Source organism: Hypanus sabinus, chromosome 27, assembly GCF_030144855.1.
Source record: "Hypanus sabinus isolate sHypSab1 chromosome 27, sHypSab1.hap1, whole genome shotgun sequence".
Lineage (NCBI taxonomy): Eukaryota > Metazoa > Chordata > Chondrichthyes > Myliobatiformes > Dasyatidae > Hypanus > Hypanus sabinus.
In genome coordinates, this window is record NC_082732.1 from 2,641,597 (window position 1) to 2,665,416 (window position 23,820).

The following is a 23,820-nucleotide window of genomic DNA, read 5'->3' on the forward strand; positions in this document are numbered from 1 at the left end:
GTTCAGTGCGATACATAATCTAGAAGGGAAAAATAAATAAATAAAATAAAAATAATAATAAATCAACAAGTAATTCAATTATGTATATAACCATATAACAACTACAGCATGGAAACAGGTCATCTCTGCCCTTCTAGTCCGTGCCCGCACTCAGCCCATAACCCTCCATTCCTTTCCTGTCCATATACCTATCCAATTTTACTTTAAATAACAATACCGAACCTGCCTCTACCACTTCTACTGGAAGCAAGTTCCACACAGCAACCACTCTCTGAGTAAAGAAATTCCCCCTCATGTTACCCTTAAACTTTTGCTCCCTAACTCTCAACTCATGTCCTCTTGTTTGAATCTCCCCTACTCTCAATGGAAAAAGCCTATCCACGTCAACTCTAACTATCCCCCTCATTATTTTAAATACCTCTATCAAGTCCCCTCTCAACCTTCTATGCTCAAAGAATAAAGACCTAACTTGTTCAGCCTTTCCCTGTAACTTTGGTGCTGAAACCCAGGTAACATTCTAGTAAATCTTCTCTGTACTCTCTCTATTTTGTTGACATCTTTCCTATAATCGGTGACCAGAACTTTACACAATACTCCAAATTCGGCCTTACCAATGCTGTGTACAATTTTAACATTACATCCCAACTCCTATACTCAATGCTCTGATTTATAAAGGCCAGCATACCAAAAGCTTTCTTCACCACCCTATCCACATGAGATTCCACCTTCAGGGAACTGTGCACCATTATTCCTAAATCACTCTGTTCTACTGCATTCTTCAATGCCCTATCATTTAGCATGTACGTTTATTTGAACTATTCCTACCAAAATGTAGCACCTCACATTTATCAGCATTAAGCTCTATCTGCCATCATTTAGCCCACTTTCCTAACAGGCCTGAATCTCTCTGCAAGCTTTGAAAACCTACTTCATTATCCACAATGCCACTTACCTTAGTATCATCTGCATACTTACTAATCCAATTTACCACCCCATCATCCAGATCATTAATGTATATGATAAACAACATTGGACACAGTACAGATCGCTGAGGCACACCACTAGTCACCGGCCTCCAACCTGACATCAGTTATCCACCACTACTCTCTGGCATCTCCCATCCAACCACTGTTGAATCCATTTTACTACTTATATTGAATAGATATATTATTGTATCTATATCTTTGTAGATTAGATATAGATTTTTTAAAACATGCAAAAACAGAAATACTGTATATTTTAAAAAGTGAGGTAGTGTCCAAAGATTCAATGTCCGTTTAGGAATCAGATGGCAGAGGGAAAGAAGCATTTCCTGAATCGCTGATTGTGTGCCTCCAGGCTTCTGTGCCTCCTACCTGATGGTAACAGTGAGAAAAGGGCATGCCCTTGGTGCTGGTCGTCCTTAATAATGAGCCAACTCTCCCTGAAGATGCCCTGGGTACTTTGTAGTCTAGTACCAAGATGGAGCTGACTAAATTTACAACCTTCTGCAGCTTCTTTCAGTCCTGTGTAGTAGCCCTTCCATACCAGACAGTGATGCAGCCTGTCAGAATGCTCTCCACGGTACAACTATAGAAGTTTCTAATTGCATTAGTTGACATGCCAAATCTCCTCAAACTCCTAATGAAGTACAGCTGCTGTCTTGCCTTCTTTATGACTATATCAATATATTGGGACCAGGTTGGGTCCGCTTTTCTTTAATACTTTATTTTCAAAATTTTCAAAAAGCAATAAAATCAACAAGAACATATAAGCTCAGACATAAAAGGACATAGCATTAGAAGGATGCCTATTGTACAGAGTGCTCAAAAGTGCTAAACATTAAATCTCAAATGAGCGCCGTGAATGATTAGCAGGGGGAAATTGTTCATCTGCCCCTGGCCTCATCTAGGTAGGCAAGAAATGGATCCCAGATAGCTGAAAATGTTTTAATTGAATTGGTTCTTAAGAATTTGAGTCTCCCCATCTGTATAACTGAGATCATGTCAGCCAGAAAGAAGGGGAAGAGGGTGATTTCCATTCCCTTAGGATAAGTCATTTAGCGACAGTCATCCCCAGCATCAGAGCCTGTTGTATGGCTGTAGGGAAGCATAGAGTAGATTGTGAACAGCCTAAGATGGCGAGACCAGCTTCCAAGGGGAAGGATCTTTTATAGGCCTTTGAGTACCAGTCAAATATTTTGGACCAAAATCCAGTCAATGAAGTCAAAACCAAAAGCTGTGTGACAACGTGCTCCCCGTCCCTTGACATCTATCACACAGGATCTTTGACACCCAGGAACTTGAAACTGCTCACTTTCTCCACTTCTGATCCTTCTATGAGGATTGGTTTGTGTTCCTTCATCTTACCCTTCCTGAAGTCCACAATCAGCTCTTTCGTCTGTTATGAATGTACCACAGCTCTCAGGGGCCGAAGGGTGCAGGGTAGCCCCCTCCTTTGTGAGAATCGCAAGATCACTATTGAGTCAGTTCAGGAGACCCAGGAAATGAGAGAAAGACATGCAGAATCCACAAAGAGTTGGAATGTGTCCTGGCCTCCGAAAGGCAGACCCATTGATACCGGCTATTGTCTCTTGGAGACGGACTTGTGTATTACATCCTGTACAATGCATCGAAGCTCCAGGCAATGAACCGAGGGGGTTGGTGGAGGGATTGCATTATCTCAACCTGATTGACATCTGAGACCCTGTGAGTCAGGATAAAAGAGGGTCTGTGGGAACAGCCCCTCAGACGCACCAGAAGAAACGCTAGCGATCCTGTAATAGCGAAAGCCGGTGGGAAGGCCACGTGCGTCCGGTTCCATTTGCCCCGGAATCGGTGTGCCTTTACCACAGAAGAACGGTTTTTAGCTAACAACGGGGAAATCAACTCCCAACGACTCTCAAAGGATTGACATCATAAAAGGAATGGGTAAGTTTTAACCTGTCTTTCTGTCCAACCAAAACACTGCAGCTTGAATGAACTAAAGTGACTTTTATATTTCCATCAGACAATACATTATCCCCTAGACAACGATAGAGCTACTTCTTATTGATTATTATTATACCCGCGCTTCTAGATTTAGTATTGACGACGTATATCATCTGTATGTTTGTATTGATATTATTTTTGTGTATTTTTATCAATAAATACTGTTAAAAATAGTAACATCAGACTTCAACGGACCTCTCTGTCTTTGCTGGTAAGTAACCCAGTTACGGGGTACGTAACACGTCTTACTGATGCTGAGTGCCAGCTTGTTGCTGTGGCACCACTCCACTAGTTGGCATACCTCACTCCTGTACGCCCTCTCATCAGCACCTGAGATTCTACCAACAATGGTTGTATTGTCAGAAAATTTGTAGATGGTATTTGAGCTACGCCTAGCCACACAGTCAAGTGTATATAGAGAATAGAACAGTGGGCTAAGCACACACCCCTGAAGTGCGCCAATGTTGATGAAGATGTTATCACCAATCCGCACAGAGCGTGGTCTTTTGGTTAGGAAGTTGTGGATCCAATTGCAAACGGAGATACACAGGCTCAGGTTCTGCAACTTCTCAATCAGGATTGTGGGAATGATGTTATTAAATGCTGAGCTATAGTTGATGAACAGCATCCTGACGTAGGTGTTTGTGTTGTCCAGGTGGTCTAAAGCCATGTGGAGAACCATTGAGATTGCATCTGCCATTGACCTATCATGGCATTAGGCAAATTGCAATGGGTCCAGGACCTTGCTGAGGCAGGAGTTCAGTCTAATCACAACCAACCTCTCAAAGAATTTCATCACTCTCGATGTGAGTGCTACCGGGCGATAGTCATTATTCTTCTTAGGCACTGGTATAATTGTTGCCTTTTTGAAGCAAGTGGGAACTTCCACCCGTAGGAATGAGAGGTTGAAAATTAACTTTTCTTTGGACTGCAGAGGAAACCATGCATTCCACAGGGAGGCCATATAGAAACTCCTTACAGAACAGTGCCAAAATGGAACTCCAAACTCAGGAATACCCTGAGCTGTAGTAGGGCCACGCTCACCACTACACTTCCAAAGCTCCCACAAACAGCAGCTGAACTTCGCCAAGTTTTAGAAGCTGGACTGTGTCTACTGTGCTTCATTGCTGTTGGTCTTTCTGATGGAGAAGTAGCATTGAAACTATAACACCTGCCAACGGTTTGGTTCACCTGGGGATGGGGATGGCTTGGACAGGTCAAAAGCATCAGGGTGAGGACAAATCAGAAGACACGTCTTACTGCAGAACCCATGTATGGCTGAGGAATTGTGATTCTATCTTTAGTTCGGGGGATGTGATAGGTCTCAGGGAAGTAAGAACTATGCTTTCCTGCTCCATCAGGAAGGCAAAACGAGAGCATTCTCAGAGAATTTACAGCCATTTCTCCAATACCAGAGACATGAGGCACATATGGCAGGGACTTCAGAGACTACAAGTCTACCCTGTGCATCAGTGACCAAGATGCTTCACTCCCTAAGTGGTTGAATGTCTTCTCCACACAGTTTGATGTGCAGAACAAAGCGCTGATGAGGAAGGCACCCCTCCCCCAGGGGAGCAGACACTCCGTCTGGCTGAAGCCGAGCTGAGGAAGACCCTGGTCAGAATCAACCCATGCAAAGTTGTGGGGCCTGATAATAGACCAGATCAGGTTCTGAAAGACAGAGCAGCACAATTGACGGAGGTGCTTATGTATATATTCAACATCCATTGTCCCCTGGGTTTTCAAGGATGTTGAATATATATGTAACCGTTGCCCCAGTGCCAAAGAAAGCAACAGTAACATGACTAAATGACTAACATCCAGAGACATTAACATCAACTATTATGAAATGCTTTGAGTGGCTGGCCATGGTGCATATTAAAGCCTTTCTCTTGGCTACTTTGGACCCTTTCCAGTATGCTTATCGCTCAAATCAATCAATGATGATACAATAACCTCTGCCCTCCACTCTGTCCAATCCTACCTGGAATACGGTCTTATATGCCAAACTGCAGTTTAGACTTCATTTCAGTGTTCAACACCATTGTACCCCAGAAACTAGTGGGGAATTTGTCTTGCTGGGTCTCAACATCTCCCCCTACAACTGGATACTGGACTTGTTAACAATAAGGCCACAGGACTTCCGGTAAGATGGCGATTGCTTAGCTGCTCCAAACTTTTGTTCCGTTATTTTCGCTATCTTTGCACTTAATGTCTCCATTTTTAAAATCTTAGTTAGGAACTTTATTTGGTTTCTTTCACTCGCCTGCGAACACATCTACCTTACAATGTCTAACAAGAGTTCTAAATCCGGGAGAAAGGAAGTTTCGGCTCTGCCGACTGAGACCCTTGCTGCGCTGGAACAACACCAAGACGATATTTTAAAGGAATTTAGAACTACTTTCAACCAGCTGGATGCCAAACTGGATCAGATCAATGCTAGAGTGGACGAACATGCTGAACACTTATCTTGCATCGATTCGATTTCTGAAGATTTAAAAAGTCGTGTTCAATACTTGGAGACTCTCTGCTCCAGCCTGGAAGAAAAGTATAGCAAACTCTTTTCCAAAATGGTGGATCTTGAAAACCGGAGCAGACGTTGCAATCTACAAATCCTTGGTTTGCCAGAGGCCACTGAACAGGGATCCCCCGTGAAGTTCTTCTCCGAGTTCCTTTGTGAGATATTCGGGAGAGATTTGCTTCCGAATCCGCCTGAGCTCGAAAGGGCACACAGGGTCTATGGTCCCCCCACAATTCTGGGCTCCCGCCCGCGACCGGTAACTCTGTGCTTTCATCAATACCAGGTAAAACACCGTCTGATTATGGAGGCACGTCGCAGTGGTACTTTTGCTTTTCAAAATACAGTCATTCACTTTCTGGAGGATTTCGCCCCCCAGGTTTTAAAGATGCGTGCTGAGTTTAAAGGTGTAATGAAAGTGCTTTTCGATCGTGGTTTTAGACTCTCTCTTCGCAATCCTGCCGACTTACGAATCACACTTAATACTGGAAAATATATGTGGCTTAGGTCAGTGAAGGAGGCTGAGGAATTTGTTGGAAGTCTTCCGGCTATCCAGTCATCTTTGGAACCCGATCGGACCTCCTAAAATGGTGGATAAGTACCTCTCGTAGTAAAATTACTTTTTCCGGACTCAGACCTTACTCAAATCATTCAGACATTATTTATTGAAACTCTAAGGGCTGTTGACAATCTTTCCCTGGATTTGGGGTGTCTTTTTTTAAATAGACATTCTGTGCTTAATGTTTCCCTGTGGACGTTTAAATTGTACTTGTGTAATCTATTTTATTCTTGTATAACTTTATCTGTCGTGTTCTACAATTGACTCTAACTTGTTTTGGAGGTTTGAAGTCTTTATTGAAGGCCTCCTTGTTGGTTGATTCACAATTAACTGCTGATTATTTTTATTTTTTTTATATTATTTTTTTCACTTTTTTTATTTTTGATATTTTTTTTCTTCTCTGTAAATGGTTGATAAGTACTCTCTTTGAATCTACAATTTTCCACTTCCTTTTTTTTCCCTTTCTCTTCCTTTAACCTTCTATAATTTTTCGTGGGTAGGTTAGTTTTGGTTTTCTTCTGATTTTCTTTGTATTAAGTTTTATATTTCTGAAGAAGATGTTCCAATTTGTAGTTATGTTTTCTAGTGCATAAACTAGTTAACATTTGCTATAGTATTTATACGGAACTGCTGTTAATGACACAGATCTGGGAGTTATATTTGGGTTAATTTTTTTCGTAGAGCTAGCCGCTTTTTTTGGTAGCCGTCTAGTTTTGGGTTGCGTGGATGGGGTGGATTTTCCAGTTCTAACGTCACTCACTGTATTTATTGTTTTCCTTTATTGCTCAGGACATGTTTATGTTTTGATTTTATGAATCTATGTTTACATTTCTGCTCCCAGACTGTCATTGTATTGCTTGACTTTTTATACGCCTGCTGCCTTTTATGCATTAGTAATCGATAATGGCTAGTGCACTTAAATTCATGAGCTGGAATGTAAAGGGATTGAATCACCCTGTTAAAAGGAAGGAAGGTATTCTCACATATTAAACAACTCAAAGCTGACATTGCTTTCCTTCAAGAAACTCATATTCGTTATTTTGATAACTCCCGGCTTCTGTCAAAGTGGGCGGGTCAACATTTTCATTCATCCTTTGCCGCTAAAGCTGGGGGGGGGGGGGGGGGGGGTCTCCATCCTTATTAACTCAGATATTCCTTTTGAACTCCATAATAAAATATCTGATACAAATGGCCATTTTATTATTGTTTCTGGTAAACTATATAACACTAAAGTTGTACTAACAAACCTGTTTGCCCCCGACTTTGATGATGTTAACTTTTTTGAACGTTTTTTTTCCTCACTACCAGACTTAAACTCATACTCTCTTATACTGGGTGGTGACTTCAACTGTTGGGTAGATCCTAATTTGGATCGATCGTCCTCTGTTATCAGACCACCTACTAAATCTGCCTTAGCTATCCAATCGTTTTTCTCTAATTTTGGTACCTCTGATATATGGCGTTTCCTTCATCCTACTGAGAGAGATTATACTTTTTTTTCACATGTTCACCGTACCTTTACTAGAATTGACTATTTCTTACTCGATAACCAACTTATTCCATTTGCCTACTCTTGTCACTATCAGAGTATACTGATTTCTGACCATGCCCCAATTACTCTCTCTTTAAACTTTCCTGGTCTCCCTCAGAGGAATAAACACTGGTGGTTTGATTTGACTTTATTATCGGATGATGATTTTCTAAAATTTATTAAGGATCAGATAACCTTTTATTTTAACACTAATACATCACCTGAAGTGTCATCCCAGATTGTCTGGGATGACATGAAAGCATATCTGAGGGGTCAAATAATCTCTTACACAGCAAATCTCAACAGAAGGCCCTGTGCAGATTTATTAGACCTCATTAACCAGATTAAAGAATTGGATCAACTGTATGCTCAAACTAAGAATCCTGAACTATACTAGAAGCGTGTAGAACTCCAAACTAAATTTAATCTTCTGTCTACTCAACCTGTCGAACGCCAACTTCTCGAAAGCAAGAGTCGCTCTTACATTCATGGTGATAAGTCTGGTAAATTCCTAGCCAATCAGTTGAGGTGTTCCAAAGCCAAACAACATATTACAAAGATCCGGAAGGAGAACGGAGACTTTACATCGGATCATTTAGAAATTAATGACGCATTTAAAATTTTTTATTCTCGGCTTTATTCCTCTGAATCTTTGAATGACAATATCTCTGTTGATCAATTTTTAAATAATCTGAATATTCCTTCACTTTCATCTGATTTTAAAGCCAAACTTAATGCGCCTATATCATCCGAAGAAATATCTTTTGCAATTTCTGCACTGTCCTCAGGGAAATCTCCTGGACCTGATGGGTTCCCTGTAGAATTTTATAAATCATTCCCCTCACTTCTTTCTTCTCAGTTACTTTCAGTATTATCTGACTTGTTTAATTACAGCAAATTGCCACCCTCTTTTAATGAGGCATCTATTATTCTTTTATTTAAAAAGGATAAAGACCCAACAGAGTGTTCCTCGTATAGGCCGATTTCTTTGCTCAATGTTGATGTAAAGATCTTGGCTAAAGTTTTGGCTTATAGATTAGAAACCATTATTCCCTCTATTATTTCTGATGACCAATCAGGTTTCATTAAAAACCGTCTCCCTTTTATTAACATTCGGCGTTTATTTATTATTTTATATTCTCCTCCAACTGGGATTCCTGAATGTGTTATTTCCCTCGAAAGCATTTGATCGTATAGAGTGGAACTACCTTTTTACAGTCTTAGAAAAATTTGACCTCGGTCAAAGTTTCATCTCTTGGATCAAATTGCTGTACTTGTGTCCTACTGCCTCTGTTTTAACTAACTTTCAGAAATCCCAGGTATTTAATCTCAAACGTGGCACCCATCAGGGATGCCCCTTAAGTCCCTTTCTCTTTGATTTGGCTATAAAACCTTTGGCGATAGCATTTCGAAATTGTCCTGAATTGACCGGGATTTGGAGAGGGGGTGTTGAGCATAAAGTTTCTCTTTATGCTGATGACTTATTACTCTTTCTCTCAAATCCATCTACATCCTTACCTCCAATGTTTTCACTTCTTGTCCAGTTTAGCCAGATCTCAGGATATAAACTTAATTTACATAAGAGCGAACTTTTCCCAATTAATAAAGCACAAGAATTAACGTTTCATAATCTCCCTTTTAAAGTAGTCCATAATCAATTTACTTACCTTGGATTACAGTCACAAGGAAGTTTAAAGATCTCTTTCGTGAAAACTTTGCCAATCTTTCATATACTATAAAACAGAGTCTAGTACAATGGTCACCTCTATCTATGTCTTTGGTAGGTCGTATTAATGTTGTTAAAATGTTTGTTCTCCCTAAATTTTTATACTTATTTCAATCTATCCCAATTTTTATTCCTAAATCTTTTTTTGATTCCTTAGAGTCTATTATTTTGTCATATCTGTGGAAGAATAAGCGCCCTAGAATTAATAAAATCCATCTCCAAAAACCTAAAAAAGAGGGTGGCATGGCTTTACCTAACTTTCGTTTATATTATTGGGCAGCCAATATACGTTGTGCTACCTTCTGGTCTTTCTTCCATGGCCAACCTGAATGCGGGTGGCAATGGAGTTGAGCTCCACTAAAGAATTATCTATCTCTGCACTTCTTGGCTCTGCACTCCCTAGTAGTTTGTCCAGATTAATAGTTAATCTTCTTGTTAGACCCACTTTGCGTGTATGGGCTCAGTTTAGGAAATGCTATGGTTTCCATGGTTTTTCCGTTTCCAGCCCTGTCGTACATAATCACCTTTTTTTACCTACTACGTATGATTCAGCATTCCATGTTTGGTATAGGAAGGGCATTAGACATTTTGAAGATCTTTTCATTGATAATCGCTTCGCTTCTTTTCAACAGCTCTCTGTTAAGTTCAATCTGCCCAATGCTCATTTTTTTTAGATATCACCAAATTAGACATTTTATGGCTCCTTTAATTCCTAACTTCCCTGAAATGCCTGTGAAAAATGCTATGGACTTATTTCTTTCCATTAATCCACTAGGTAAAGGTTTAATATCAATTATTCGAGATAAATTAGCAGCCTTACGACGGGCCCCTGTGGATAAAATTAAAATGGCATGGGAGCAGGATTTAAATACTTCCTTATCTGATGAGAGTTGGGACTCGATTCTCAAATCGGTTAACTCAACCTTTCTTTGTGCTCGCCATTGCCTTTTACAGTTTAAGATTGTTCATAGAGCCCATATGTCTAAGTCTAAACTATCTCAATTCTACCCTAACATTAGTCTGCTTTGTGATAAATGCAAGAGGGGCGAGGCCTCTCTCATTCATATGTACTGGTTCTGTCCCAGCTTGGAGAAATTTTGGAAAGATATCTTCACTACATTATCGTATATTCTGAATCACCACCTAGAACCAAACCCTTTAATTGCTTTGTTCGGTTTCTGGGGCGAGACAGACTTACGTCTGAGTCTGACCAAATGCCGAATATTATCCTTTGCCTCTCTCCTGGCTAGACGCTTGATCTTCCTTAGATGGAGAGATGTTACCCCGCCCACTCATGCTCAATGGCTTAACGACATTATGGCATGCTTGGACCTCGAAAAAATTCATTATTCAGTTCTTAAGTCGGATTTAAAGTTCCATAAGGTCTGGGGACCTTTTATTGAGTACTTTCATAACCTTCCTCTTGACTAGGGTTTTTTTTTCGGTCCCTTGCTTTCAGCTCCCTTTTTTTTGGTAGTAGGCATTATTATCCTCTGTTGCTAAGTGTATTCACAGTCTGGGAGTTTGATTGTCCTGATTTATATTCTCTATATTGTGTTGTGGTTGGTCTGGAGTTTTTTTTTTGTGTTGTGGGGTTTGGGGAGGATACTAAGTTTACTTGTCTTCAATTTAGGTGCTTTTTTTAAATTCTCTTTCTTTGTATCATATTGTCATTGTATGCTTAATTTTGCACTGTATTAATGTTCCTCATTTTGATCTGGGGTTTTATAATTTGTAGTTATGTAGAAAATGTATAAAAAAACTAATAAAAAAATAAAAAACAATAAGGCCACAGTATGGGCAGCAATGGCTCCAGTCCCATCCTGCAGAGCACTGTCCCCCCTCCCAAGGCTGTATGCTCAGCCTGCTGCTGTTCACACTGCTGATGCATGTCTGTGTCGCAGGATCCAGCTCAAACGATGTCATCAGGTTTGTGGATAACAGAGTAAAGGTTCGCCTTATGAAGAACAATGACAAGATTGAGTACTGAAAGGTCGTGGAGCAACTGGTAGATTGGTGTGAGAAGAACAACATAAGCCTGAACATGGAGATGACAAAGGAAATCACTGTGGACTTCAGCAAGGTGCAGACAAACCTTCCCCCTTTGCAAATACATGGCTCCTCTGTGAAGAGAGTTAAGTGCACCACGTTCCAGGAAGTTCCATCACAGATGGCCTCAGCTGATCCTTTATTATCACCTCCCTGAACAAGAAGGCACAATATAGTCTCCATTTCCTAAGAAGATTGAGGCAAGCAAGGCTCCCCACCCCCCCCCCCCCTCACTCCCGCCCCCACTATCTTAACTGCATTTTACAGGAGCACATTGAGAGCATCCTGACTAGTTGCATCTCCATCCAGATTGGGAGCAGCTGAGGATCAGACTGCAAGTCGCTACAAAGGACTGTGAGAACAGCTCTGAGGATCGAAGGGGTCTCCCTACCATCCATCAGAGGCATTTATCGGGAGTATTGTGTACACAGGGCCCTTATATTACTAAAGTTCCATCCATCCATCCAGCATCCTCTTCGACTTTCTACCATCAGGCAGGAGACTACAATGCATAAAAACAAGAACGGTCAGGATGAGAAACAGTTTCTTCCTCCAGGCCATTAGACTTCTGAACTCCCTGCCACATCACATTCGATGTGTCACTGGTTAATCTGTTTCATACCTTACAATATTTAATATTAATGCACTTTAGTTTGTTATTTATCTGTGATTCCTCTGTAGATTTAATCCTTAACTGTCATATGTTATGTGCACTATTGTGTCTTAACTCCCTGGTTCAGAGAAACGTTATCTCATTTCTATATACATTATATACATGTATATAATAAATGACATAGTCTTTACTTGACTTGAACATTTCACCTCCTGTCATCCCAAAGCTTCTCCATTATTCACAGGCACAAAACTGCCCATTTGATTTTCAACAGTTACCCTTAAAATAAACATTTACAGCATAAAACATACAGTATATTAAATACCATTTATAATGTCATATGATCTTACTTTTTTTTTAGAAATCTTTCTCAGGCTAAAGTCAATATTCTCCCTGTGTGAAATGGCAGAAGAATTACTTAGAAAATGAAAAGGAGGGGCTTAAACCAGTGTAACGCTTACGCGACTGGCAGCTGTATATGTCTAGGGGAAAATTCATCTACCCGCCAAATTCCACCTCCCGTATACGTGGATGCTATGAAATACATGCTAATACAAACTCGCACCCACAATATCAAGCTCACACCAAAGAATGGTTACAGAATACACCTTTTAAATCTTAATAGAACTAAGTGATCAATAACGATACAATATATATGAAGGGAAAGAAGATAAAGAAAAGGCACCAAAACTTATCAGAGTTCAGTCAATTAGTGCACATCATTGGAGCTCAATCATTGAACCCTCCGACCACTCTTGGCTCTTCTCCGACCTCCACGACCGCGCACCTGGGACCACCCTCGGTGATCGACCAGCAGTGCCGCACCCGTCCACCTTCCTCGCCGTCTTCTTCCTGACTCCCAAAAGTCAGCCCAATCACAGCTCCCAGACCCACAAGAGAAAATAACATCCAACCCAATTGGTTAACAAATGAATACAATCCTGTTATCAGCAATTTTAACCCAAACAAGCTTCAAGAAGCTTCGAGAATGCTCTGCAAGAAAAGCACTCCCTCACCAGTTAGCATAACAAAGAAGCAGTTTTACTTTTAAGAAACAAAGAAGCCATTTTTATTAACATACACAGTACACCAGTTTAAATTTTAATGCCCCAGACATAAATTATAGAAAGTTAGTCTGAGACTTACTGGTGACTGCGAGCAGGAGGGTGAGAAGAAGTTCCTTCATCTTCTTACAGGAGAACTGTGAAAACAAAAGGATTGCACAGACTGATCATGGTATTTACACTCAGCATAGTTTCTAAGCAGACAGCAACAATGAAGGGGCATTCCAGGTGCTTATTGGTGCAGGAGAATGAGTTTGAGAGGGATACTAAATCAACCTAATTCATCCATTTCCAAGAATCTGAAGAAGGAGTTGACTGGGACAAACTGGGACTAAAGCCTGTCCGAGAAGACAGCTAGCAGGCCATAACAACAAGATGAGTCAGGTACAATTGGCGCATAGTCCAATCAGAAGGAGCATGGCAAAAAGAAGTAATGCACCTGGATGTGCAAGAGGCAGGTTAACATCAACTAGAGAAAGGTTTATGGCTAATGCCAGATGGAATATCACACAGCAGGAAACCCAGACACAATACCATGGGAAGGGAGGAAGGGAGAAACCACAGCTGCAGGGATAACCTGGGAAAACAGGTAAGAGGTCAAAGTAAAAGGAAATGCAAAACTTGTAGAAGGAACACAAGAAAGTCTGCAGATGCTGGAAATCCAGAACAACGCACACAAAATGTGAAGGAACTCAACAGGTCAGACAGGGTCGATGGAGAGGAATAAACAAGCGATATTTCTGACTAAGAGTTTTCCTTAGTCCTGGAAAGGAAGAGGGAAGAAGCCAGACTAAGGAGGTGAAGGGAGGAGAAGCAGTACAAGCTGGCAGATGATGTGTGATGCTCTTTATCAAGCATTTTGTGTGCGTTGTTCTGGATTTACAGCATCTGCAGACTTTCTTGTGTTCCTTCTGCAAGTTTTGCATTTCCTTTTACTTTGACCTCTCACCTGTTTTCCCAGGTTATCCCTGCAGCTTGACATTCAATACTATCATCCCTTCTAAACTAACCAATAAGCTTCAAGACCTTCTCTCAATACCTCCCTGTTCAACTGGATCCTCGATTCCCTCTCTTGCAGTCCCTCAGTCAGTTTGAACTTTTGTCCACAATCTCCATCAGCATAAATGCACCACAAGGCTCTCTGTTTAACCCCTGATCTACTCACCTTACACTTGACTGTGTAGCTAAGCACATCTTCAATGCCATTTTCAAGTTTACTGACAACACTGTCATAGGTTAAATCAAAACTGGTGACGAATCAGCATATAGGAGGGACGTTGAAAATATAGCTTAGCGGTGTAATAACAACAAATTCTTATTCGATTCAGCAAAACCAAGGAGCTGATTATTGACTTCAGGAGCAGGAGGCCAGAGGTCCATGAGCCAGTCCACATCGGGGATCAGAGGTAAAAACGGTGAGCAACTTTAAATTCCTCAATGTTGTCATTTCAGAAGATTTGTCCTGGGCCAAGCACTTGTGCAATTATGAAGAAAGCACTGCCATGCCTCTACTTCCTTAGAAGTTTACGGAGATTCCACGTGATAACTAAAACTTTGACTAACTTCTATGGAAGTGTGGTGGACAGTAGATTGACTGGATGCACCACAGCCTGGTATGGAAACACCAATACCGTTGAACAGAAAATCCTACAAAAAATAATGCATATGGCCCAGTCCGTCACGGGTACAGCCCTCTCCACCACTGAGTATACCTGCACAGAGTCTTGTCACAGGAAAGCAGCATCCATTATCAGGGTTTCCCCCCATTCCCCCACCATCATGCTCTCTTCTCACTCATGCCATCAGGAAGATGACACAGGAGCCTCAGGACTCGCACCATCAGGTTCAGGAGCAGTTATTGGACTTCAACCATCAGAACTTGCCCCATCACTAAAATGTTCCAACAACCTATGGACTCACTGTCAAGGACTCTTCATCTCATGTTCTCGATATTTATTGTGTATGTATGTATGTATGTATGTATTTATTTATTTATTTATTTGTCTGTTTGTTTGTTTGTTTGTTTGTTTGTTTATTATCATTATTATTAATTTTTCTTTCTTTCTTTTTGTATTTGCAGTCTGTTGTCTTTTCTACACTGGATGTCCACTCTGTTGGTGCAATTTATTATCTCCCTCAACCTCTTTCCCTTATCTTCTCTCTGTAACCTTTGATGCCCTTTCTAATCACGAACCTCTCAACCTCCACTTTAAATATTGTTGTGTTCACTCACCTGTAACTACTGATGTTATGTAACTGGGTCACTTACCAGCAAAGATGGAGGTCCGTTGAAGTCTGATGGTACTATTTTTAAAAGTATTTATTGATAAAGGGGCACAAAAATAAGATTAATGCAAACATACAGATAATATACGTCGTCAATACTAAATCTAAAGCGCGGGTATAGTAATAACCAATAAGAAAAAGCTCTATCGTTGTCTAGGGGATAATGTATTGTCCGATGGAAATATAACAGTCACTGTTAGTTTGTTCAAGCTGCAGCGTTTTGGGTTTAAGAGGGAGACAGTTTAAACTTGTCCAGGTCTTTTATGATGCCAATCCTTTTAGGCAGGGGAGTGGGTTCCCCGTCATTAGCTAAAAGCTGTTTTCCGTGGTTCCAGCCACCAGTTCCAGGCAACGGAACTGAACGCAAGTGGCCTCCTTCAAATGGCGTCCTGCTATTACGTGATCGCTTAACGTTTCTTCTGGTGTGTCTGAGGGGCTGTTCCTACAGACCCTCTTTTATCCTGACTCACAGGGCCGTAGATGTTAATCAGGTTGGGGGTGATGCAGTCTCTCCCTTAACCAGCCCACTTTGCCTGAGGGCATTCACGTAGCATAGTCTCCAATCCACAAATTCACCTTCCAGAGACAATGGCCATGTCCCGTAGCTTTACATCGCCGGGAAAACGAGACATTCCGCACATCTCGTCTGGGCCCCCTGACCCAACCCAACAGTGATCTTGCGATTCTCACAAAGGAGGGGCTACCCCGCACCCTTCAGCCCCTCAGAGCTGTGGTACATTCATAACACTGATAAGACCTTAAGCCAGGAGACAGAACAAAGCCAGAACATAAAATAACCCTTTATTCAGTAAGACCACACAGTTAAAATACTCAACAATGCATCCAGAGCATGACTTTTTAAACTGATTACCAAAATAAACATTCAAAATGTTGTTAGGAAGAATGATCAATCAGTGACAGACATCCTCAGATTGGTTGTCCCCTGACCAATAGGAGTGGGTTGTTTGAGCTTTGCTGCAACACCTCAATTTTACCTGTAGGATTTGAGCCGAGGGTTGACTTGGATTGGAACAACCAACTTGTGCTGGCGATCAGTCCTTACTTGTGGTTGCAGGCTGTCACTCTCTCATCACAATATTGATCGTAGCTGTGCTGGCGCTGGGAGTTGTTTCGGTCAGGGCAAATTGAACACTTCCAGGAGGAGAGGAAGCTTCAGCTCTGTTTGATGAAATGCCTAATGTGCCTTCAGGAACACATGGCTGCATCTTGTTGATTTGCCGATGCCAAGGATGTCCATCTACTTTCCCCATCCGACCTGATACTCAGGGGTCTGGCCCACACTGCAGCTGGAGGCTTTCCCTCGAGGCCTGGATGTGATGTAATTTTGTATGTCAGCAGAAATGTGTTGAGATACTTGGCCAATGCTCCTTCCTCTCTTGATTTCAGAAGTGACCATTTGAAGGTATTCACAAACCTCGCTTTGGCTATTGGACTATGGATGATACGAGGGTAAGCAGATGTGGATAATTCCACTGTTCTAGCAGAAAATGCAACAACTGCTGTGAACTGATTTGAGTACTGTTGTCAGAAACAAGCATTTCTGGCACACCAAAGTGGCTAAAGATTTGCAGCAGCTGTTGAATGATAACCTCTGTAGTTTTGACTTCATAGGTAATACTTCTAGCCTTTTAGAATAGGTGGCAACCAGGAAAAATTAAGAATACCCATTGATTGGGCTAGCCGAGTCAATATGTACTCAGCTCCAAGGTTTGTTTGCCTGAGGCCATGGTTGTGGATTCTTGGCTGCCATAGAGCACTGAGTACCCTGCTTGTGTATGATATAGTATCTTTGTCTGTGCCCAGCCAGTACACCAAGCTTCTCAGCAGGGCTTTCATTTGATTGATGCCAAAGTGACCGTGGTGGAATTTGTTCCATACTTCTGGTCAAACAGAACGGTGTCAACAGTTTTTAATAGCCCAGATATCATCACTCATCCTCTCCCATCCTGCTATCCTCGTCACCAATATGTTGTGTTCCCTCACCTATAACTACTGATAAGACCCAAAGCTGGAACACAAAATAAACCTTCTCTCGATAAAACCACACAGCTAAAAACTCAGAAGTGCAACCAGAACATGACAATTTGAACAACTTATCGAAGAACATTTGAGACGTTGTTAGGAACAGCGACCAATTGGTGAAAGTCAGCCTGGGATTGGTTGTCAACTGACCATTAGGTGACGGTTGTTTTGGCTCACCATAACAAATATACACAATGACTTCTCCTCCACAGCCATCTGTGGCAATGAATTCCACAACTTCACTACCCCCCAGCTAATGAAGCTCCTCCTTATTTCTGTTCTAAAGGAACACCCTTCTATTCTGAGGCTGTGACCTCTGGTCCTCGACTTCACTAATACAGTACATCCTCTCCATGTCTATTCTGTCAGTATTCAACAGGTTTCAATGATATATGCCCCATTCTTCTAAACTCCAGCAAGTACAGGCCCAAAGCCATCAAACACTCCTAATACATTAACCCTTCCAGTCCCAGGATCATTCTCAAAAACCTCCTTGAGTCCCTCTCCAATGCCAGCACATTCCTTCTTAAATAACAGCCCAAAATTTAAATTTGAGTTCACATTCCCATTCTGACATGTCAGTCCATGGCCTCCTCTATTGTCAAAATGAGGCCATTCTCAGGTTGGTGGATCAACAGCTCATATCCCATTCAAGGAATCTCAACCTGATGGCATGAATATTCATTTGTCTAATTTCTGGTATTTTTGCCCCCCTCCCTCCTTCTCTCTTTCAATTCCCCATTCTGGCTTTCCTCTTACCCCTTCTCTTCTCGTCAGCTGCCTATCACCTGCCTCTGGTGCACCTTCTCTTTCACCCTTTCTCATAATCCACTGGCCTCTCCTAACAGATTCTGACTACTTAAGCTCTTCCATCTATCTCCTTCCAGCTTCTCACTTCATCCCCCTCACCAGGCTTCACCTATCACCTGCCAGTGGTACTGTGCTCCTTCCCCTCCCATGACCTTCTTACTCGGATTTCTTCCCCCTCCCCTTCCAATCCTGATGCAGAGTCTGTACCCGAAACATCACCATTTATTCCTCTCCATACAACCTTCCTGATGTGCTGAGATCCTCGAGTACTTTATGGCTGTTGCAGAAGAAATAGTGCGACTGGCCAGGTGTTAGGATCTTGAGGGAGTACTTTGAATTCACAAAGACAACATGGTTAACAGACTGAATGTTACTTCTGACCCAAACAGCAACTGGTTTTGCTTTTCACCAATGCTGTCTGAATGGGTCAGTTCTTGCAGCATTTCTTCTTTTTTGCCTTGGGTGTGTGCCTGAAGGCACGCTCTCAGTAAATCAGGAACAGCTCCTTCCCCTCTGCCATACGATTCCTAAATGAACATTGAACCCATGAACACTACCTCACTTTTTTAATGTTCCTGTTTTTGCACTATTTTTAATCTCTCACTATATATATATATATATATATATACACACACATACACACACAAACATATTGTAATTGATTTACTTTTTTTCTTTTTGTATTATCATGTATTGCATTGTACTGCTGCTGCTAAGTTAACAAATTTCATGACACACACTGTGATAATAAACCTGATTCAGATTCTGAAATAGTTCAGATATTTAAACATGAAGGAATCCTCAGCCTGCTATTCCATATCAAGAAGATAAAGCAACCAGTCTGGTCCTAGTTAATGGGTTGTCTCAGCTCAGCCCTGTTTCCACGGCAACTTTTACAGTACTTCCTGTGGCCCTGCGGGTCCTATTGGCCATGAGGCCTGCAGCGGAGGCAAGTTATAAACCACCCGGGGGTCTCAGGAAATTAATAACAGTTCAAAAGGATATGAAGCATAAAATAAAATTGTTACTTAAAGTCACTTGTAGGGTGACGTAATTGGGGAAAAATGTGAAAATCCGCAACCACCAATATTGAGTTGGGGTAGCACATTAAGAGGCTGGTCTGAAGTGATAGGAGCATAAGACCGTAAGGCATAGGAACAGAATTAGGCCATTCAGCCCATCGCGTCTGCTCCGCCATTCCATTATGGCTAATCCTGAATCCCACTCACCTGCCGTCTTGCCATATCCTTTGAAGTCCTGACCAATCTGGAGACTACCAACTTCTACTTTAAATACACCTACAGACTTAGCCTCCACCACAGTCTGTGGCAGAGCATTCCACAGATTCATTACTGTATGGCTAAAAAAATTACTCCTTACCTCAGTTCTAAAAAGTCACCCCTCAATTCTGAGGATGTGCCCTCTAGTTCACCATAGGAAACATCCACTCCACATCCACCCTATGTAGTCCTTTCAACATTCAGTAGGTTTCAATGAAATTTCCCCCCCCCCAAACATTCTTCTAAATTTCAGTGAGTACAGGCCTAAAGCTGCTAAACGCTCCTCATATGTTAAACCTTTCATTCCCTGAATCCATCCTTGTGATGACATGGTTACGTAAGGGTTTTATGTGCACTTTTGCGTGTAAGTTTTGCAGTTCAATAAAACGTATTATGGGCTTCATTAAACAAAAAACGCCTCACTTTGTTTTATTTGTGAAGACCTACATTGGTGACCCCATTGCTCTAGAACAATCCAGAGTTATTGAACATGTCGGCCAATGCAGTCCCTTTGAAACTGCCGGGGATTTGGAAGCACAATTCCTCCACTTGGTTTGTACAAGCTGATGCCCAGTTTGCTCTGTGAGAAATCATCGCCAGCAACACCAAATTCTACTACCTGATAGTGTTGCCCAGCAGTTGCAAGTGGTGAGTCTGTTTGAACACCTGCCTGTACACAATAAATTCTGATCACTGAAAACTCGTATTTTACAGATTTTTGGACTATCGGAGTCCGGGCATGCCAGAAAGTTGCTCTCTTTACCTGGTATTGGTGATGCTAGCCCTTCAGAGCTTGCGCTGTCTCTCCTGAGAAATCACCATCCTTGTTTTATTTTTAAAGAACTCTTCATGCAGCAAATGCCTGCTCCAGTTCATAGAGCCCTTGGCAATGCAACTGTGAATAGGGAGCTTGCTAAAATGGTTGCAGTCTACACTCAGCTGGTGCATCATTCCTCCTCCTTTCTCTACCTCCATCAGCCCGAGCAGCAAGACCCCATCAGAAGGGCGACCGTGACTTGCTTTGGTACAAACGCTAGAGAGTGCCAACCGCATTGCCGCTTCGACAGGGCCTGCACACCGTGGGTTCCATCTGCGAGGGTTGTCTTCCGTACATTACAGACACCCTTTCAGGGCAACGTTTCTTATATGACATGGCTGCTGTCAAGTGAGTGTGCTGCCGGCATCACCTGAAGGCAAAAAGCAACAAAATCTCATTGGAGGCCTCCAACTGCAGCAGGATCCAGATTTATGGGACACGACGGGTGATACTCCACTTCTGAAGGCAACATCAGACATGGGACTTCATCCTGGCTAAAGTGGCTAGACCTCTGCTCAATGAAGATTTCCTGTGTGACCAAGGGTTGCTGGTTGATCTCAAGAACTGCCAGATGTGGAGGTCAAGGACTTTGGGTTGTTACCCAGCTCCAACAGTAAGTTCCCCACAACGACTCTTTCAAGTGTATACACCACCGTGTGTGAGTTTATTCGACTGCTGGCAAATGCCAAAACCTCACCAAGCCCACATTCTCCAGGGCAGACACAAAATATGGGATCAAGCATCAAATTCCCATAACTGGTCTGTGCCTCCATGGACCCAAACAGCCTGGCAACCACAAAGGCTGAGTTTGCCAACACAGAAAGACTCCCATCATGGCCTACTGCACTCTTGGGTCCCTGTTGACCTACATTCCCCCTCATTTGATATCATCCACTATGACACATACCAGCATCCCTTTAGGCACTCTTACAATGGCCCATCCCATATTTTGGAAAAGAGAGAAGAGAGTTTTATCATTGATAAGAGATGTAAGCCTGAACATATTTTGGTAGATCACCTTAAACTGGCCACCAAGATTCTGCTGCCATGCCCTTGGCATCACAGCATGACCATGAGAATGACAACGCCTCTCTGGACAAGCCAGAGGTCCCTGCAGATCGTCCAGCCATGGAACATTGGATTCAAGCTGGACAGCTCGTCCAAGCTCCAGACCGGCTCACAAAGCTGGTTTTAGTAAATTCTAGGGGGAGGGGAGCTGTGTAGGGTAATGTAGCTGGGAGAAATGTACATAATTCACAACCACTGATATTGAGTTGGTGTTTCACTTTAAGAGGCTGGTCTGACGTGATGATGTTATCATGTAAAGATTTTTAGTGCGTTTTTGTGTTTAGGTTTTGGAGTTCAATAAAATATGTTATGGGCTACATTAAATATAAAACACCTAATATACTGACCATTGATGAAAAGCAGTGATTAAAGTCAAAGAAAATAATCTTCCCCACATATACCTTTGAATTTTGGATAGTGATCTTCTTCAAGTAAATAGAGCTGTGCTTTATATACCAGCCATCCACTGCATAAGAGTGAGGACACAAATGCAAAGTGTGGATCCAACAATTGAGACAGGACAGGGGTGTTGGTCTCCCGTCTCCTCTCCTTCCTGGTTCCAGGCTGAACCCAGCACTGCACCAGGTGGTGGTATCACTGCAAAACTGGTGAAGTCTAAGTTACTGAGAATTATATACCCTGACCTGATCTGCTTTGCAACTTTTCCCAGACATCAGGAAACAGAAAAGCTGGCAAGTAGGATTAAAGAGAATCCCATGTACTTACAAAACAACAGGATAGCTTGGACCACTCAGGCGTAAAGGAAGGAATGTATGCTTGGTGTCGGGGATATCTTCTTCGTTGCTGCTGCAGTTGTGAGGTCCAGGTCTCTGCTGAGAAGAACAGGCCCCCAGTCCTTGGGGTCGCGTTGCCGGTGGCCGTTGGCGGGGTTGTCGTAGTGCGCTGGGCAAAGGATGGTGCTCAGAGAGGCTGTGCCGGAGGGGATGGTTGGAGGCTCAGAGGTTTGACGGAATCGGAGTTCACTGTGGTCGGGGCGCTTTCACTGTGTGCTGCATCTGCGAGGCTGAGTCCAGCATTGCCTTGGAAGTCCATAGCGGGGGTATTCCCTTCTGCCCCCTGCGTGAGATGACGAGTCTATCGGGAGCCTGAGGTGGAAACTGTGTGGTGTTTTCTTTCAAACTTATAGTCTTTTAACATCTTTGGACTATTTTTACTGTGCCCATGGTCTGTTTTTTTATCAATTATGGTATTGTCTGCACTGTTGTAACTATATGTTAACTATAACTATATGTAACTATGGGGTTTTGTGTAGGTCTTGTAGCTTTAGTTTTTGGTTTGTTGGGTGGTAGAGTTGGTCTCCTGACTTGGTGTGTCTGGGTAGTCTTGTTTTGTCTGGTGGGTTTGGAGCCCAGGGAACGCGCTAAGATGGTAGCGCAATATTAATACACAGCAGCCTCTCTGGACTCTGGATTTGGGGATTACCAAACGTTATGTGGATTTTCTGGTGTAGTCTGTTTTGTTGTGTGCTTTTGTGATATTATTCTGGAGGAATGTTGTTTCATTTTTTAACTGCATTGCATTGGTGGTTTCTAAATGACAATAAACTGAAACTGAACTGAACTGAATCGGCAAGGAATGAACAAGGACCCTGCAAGGTATTCACCAAGGAGAAGGAAATGCCTTCATGTTCTGAGATTGAGAACGAGGTGGTGCTAGATCTAGTGAAGAACATCAAGGTGGATAAGTCCCCAGGACCTGATAGAATCAATGCCAGATTATTGAAAGGGGAAAGATTGGAGACTGCTGTGGTGATGATCAATATTTTTGTGTCCTTATTGCCAGCAGCAAGGTTGCAGAGGACTAGCAAGAGACAAATGGTGTTCAAGAATAAAAACAATGGTCCTAACCTCACAGGGCTTCATTTTGTCCATCATCTGCTCTGATCAGGAATTCATTTCATTTAGGAGCCAAGTCATCAAGTGCCTTGGAAGAGGAGTTGGATGGACAGAGGAGAAACAAATACTCAGGCTGTAGTGAAAGATCAGTGGACAGGAAACTGATGGCATTGCTCCAGCAGGAAGTGAAAAAGTTCAGGAGCTGAATTACCCATGATCCTCTCCACTGCCACAATTCCATGGCCTTCAGAGAGCATAAACCATCCCACAAATATGTTTCTGGTAATTTTCATTCTTTCCTTGTCAATCAGGACTAGCTAGAGTGGGGAAAATGTTTTCCATGGTGAATAGTGTGTTCTTCAAGTCAGATGTGGGAGTCTAGCAGACATCCAGTCTCCCTCATAATGACATTTATGTGAATGCATCCAACTGCAGTTCCCCACAGACCAGGTTAAGGAAATGAAGCCACAACTGGCTGACCTTCAACTTACATGGGAATATGAAAATATGATAGGTAGGAGCTACAAAGAGGTAGTCACACCGAAGCTGGGAGCCTTTTGGGAGAAGGAAAGGGAATAAGCCAAAGGTGTAAAGTATCCCTGTGGTTATTCTCCTCAATAACAGATATTCC

General features: G+C 42.2%; 1 protein-coding gene across 1 annotated transcript in view; it reads right to left on the reverse strand.

Annotated features, from left to right (window-relative positions):
* Positions 1–23,820, reverse strand: part of LOC132381896 (chymotrypsin-like elastase family member 3A) — a 72,952-nt gene that overhangs the window by 24,984 nt on the left and 24,148 nt on the right. The window contains exon 2 of the mRNA XM_059951607.1: positions 13,112–13,166. Within this exon, the coding sequence (XP_059807590.1) occupies positions 13,112–13,151 (40 nt within the window). The 5' untranslated portion in view covers positions 13,152–13,166. The remainder of the gene's footprint in view (positions 1–13,111; positions 13,167–23,820) is intronic.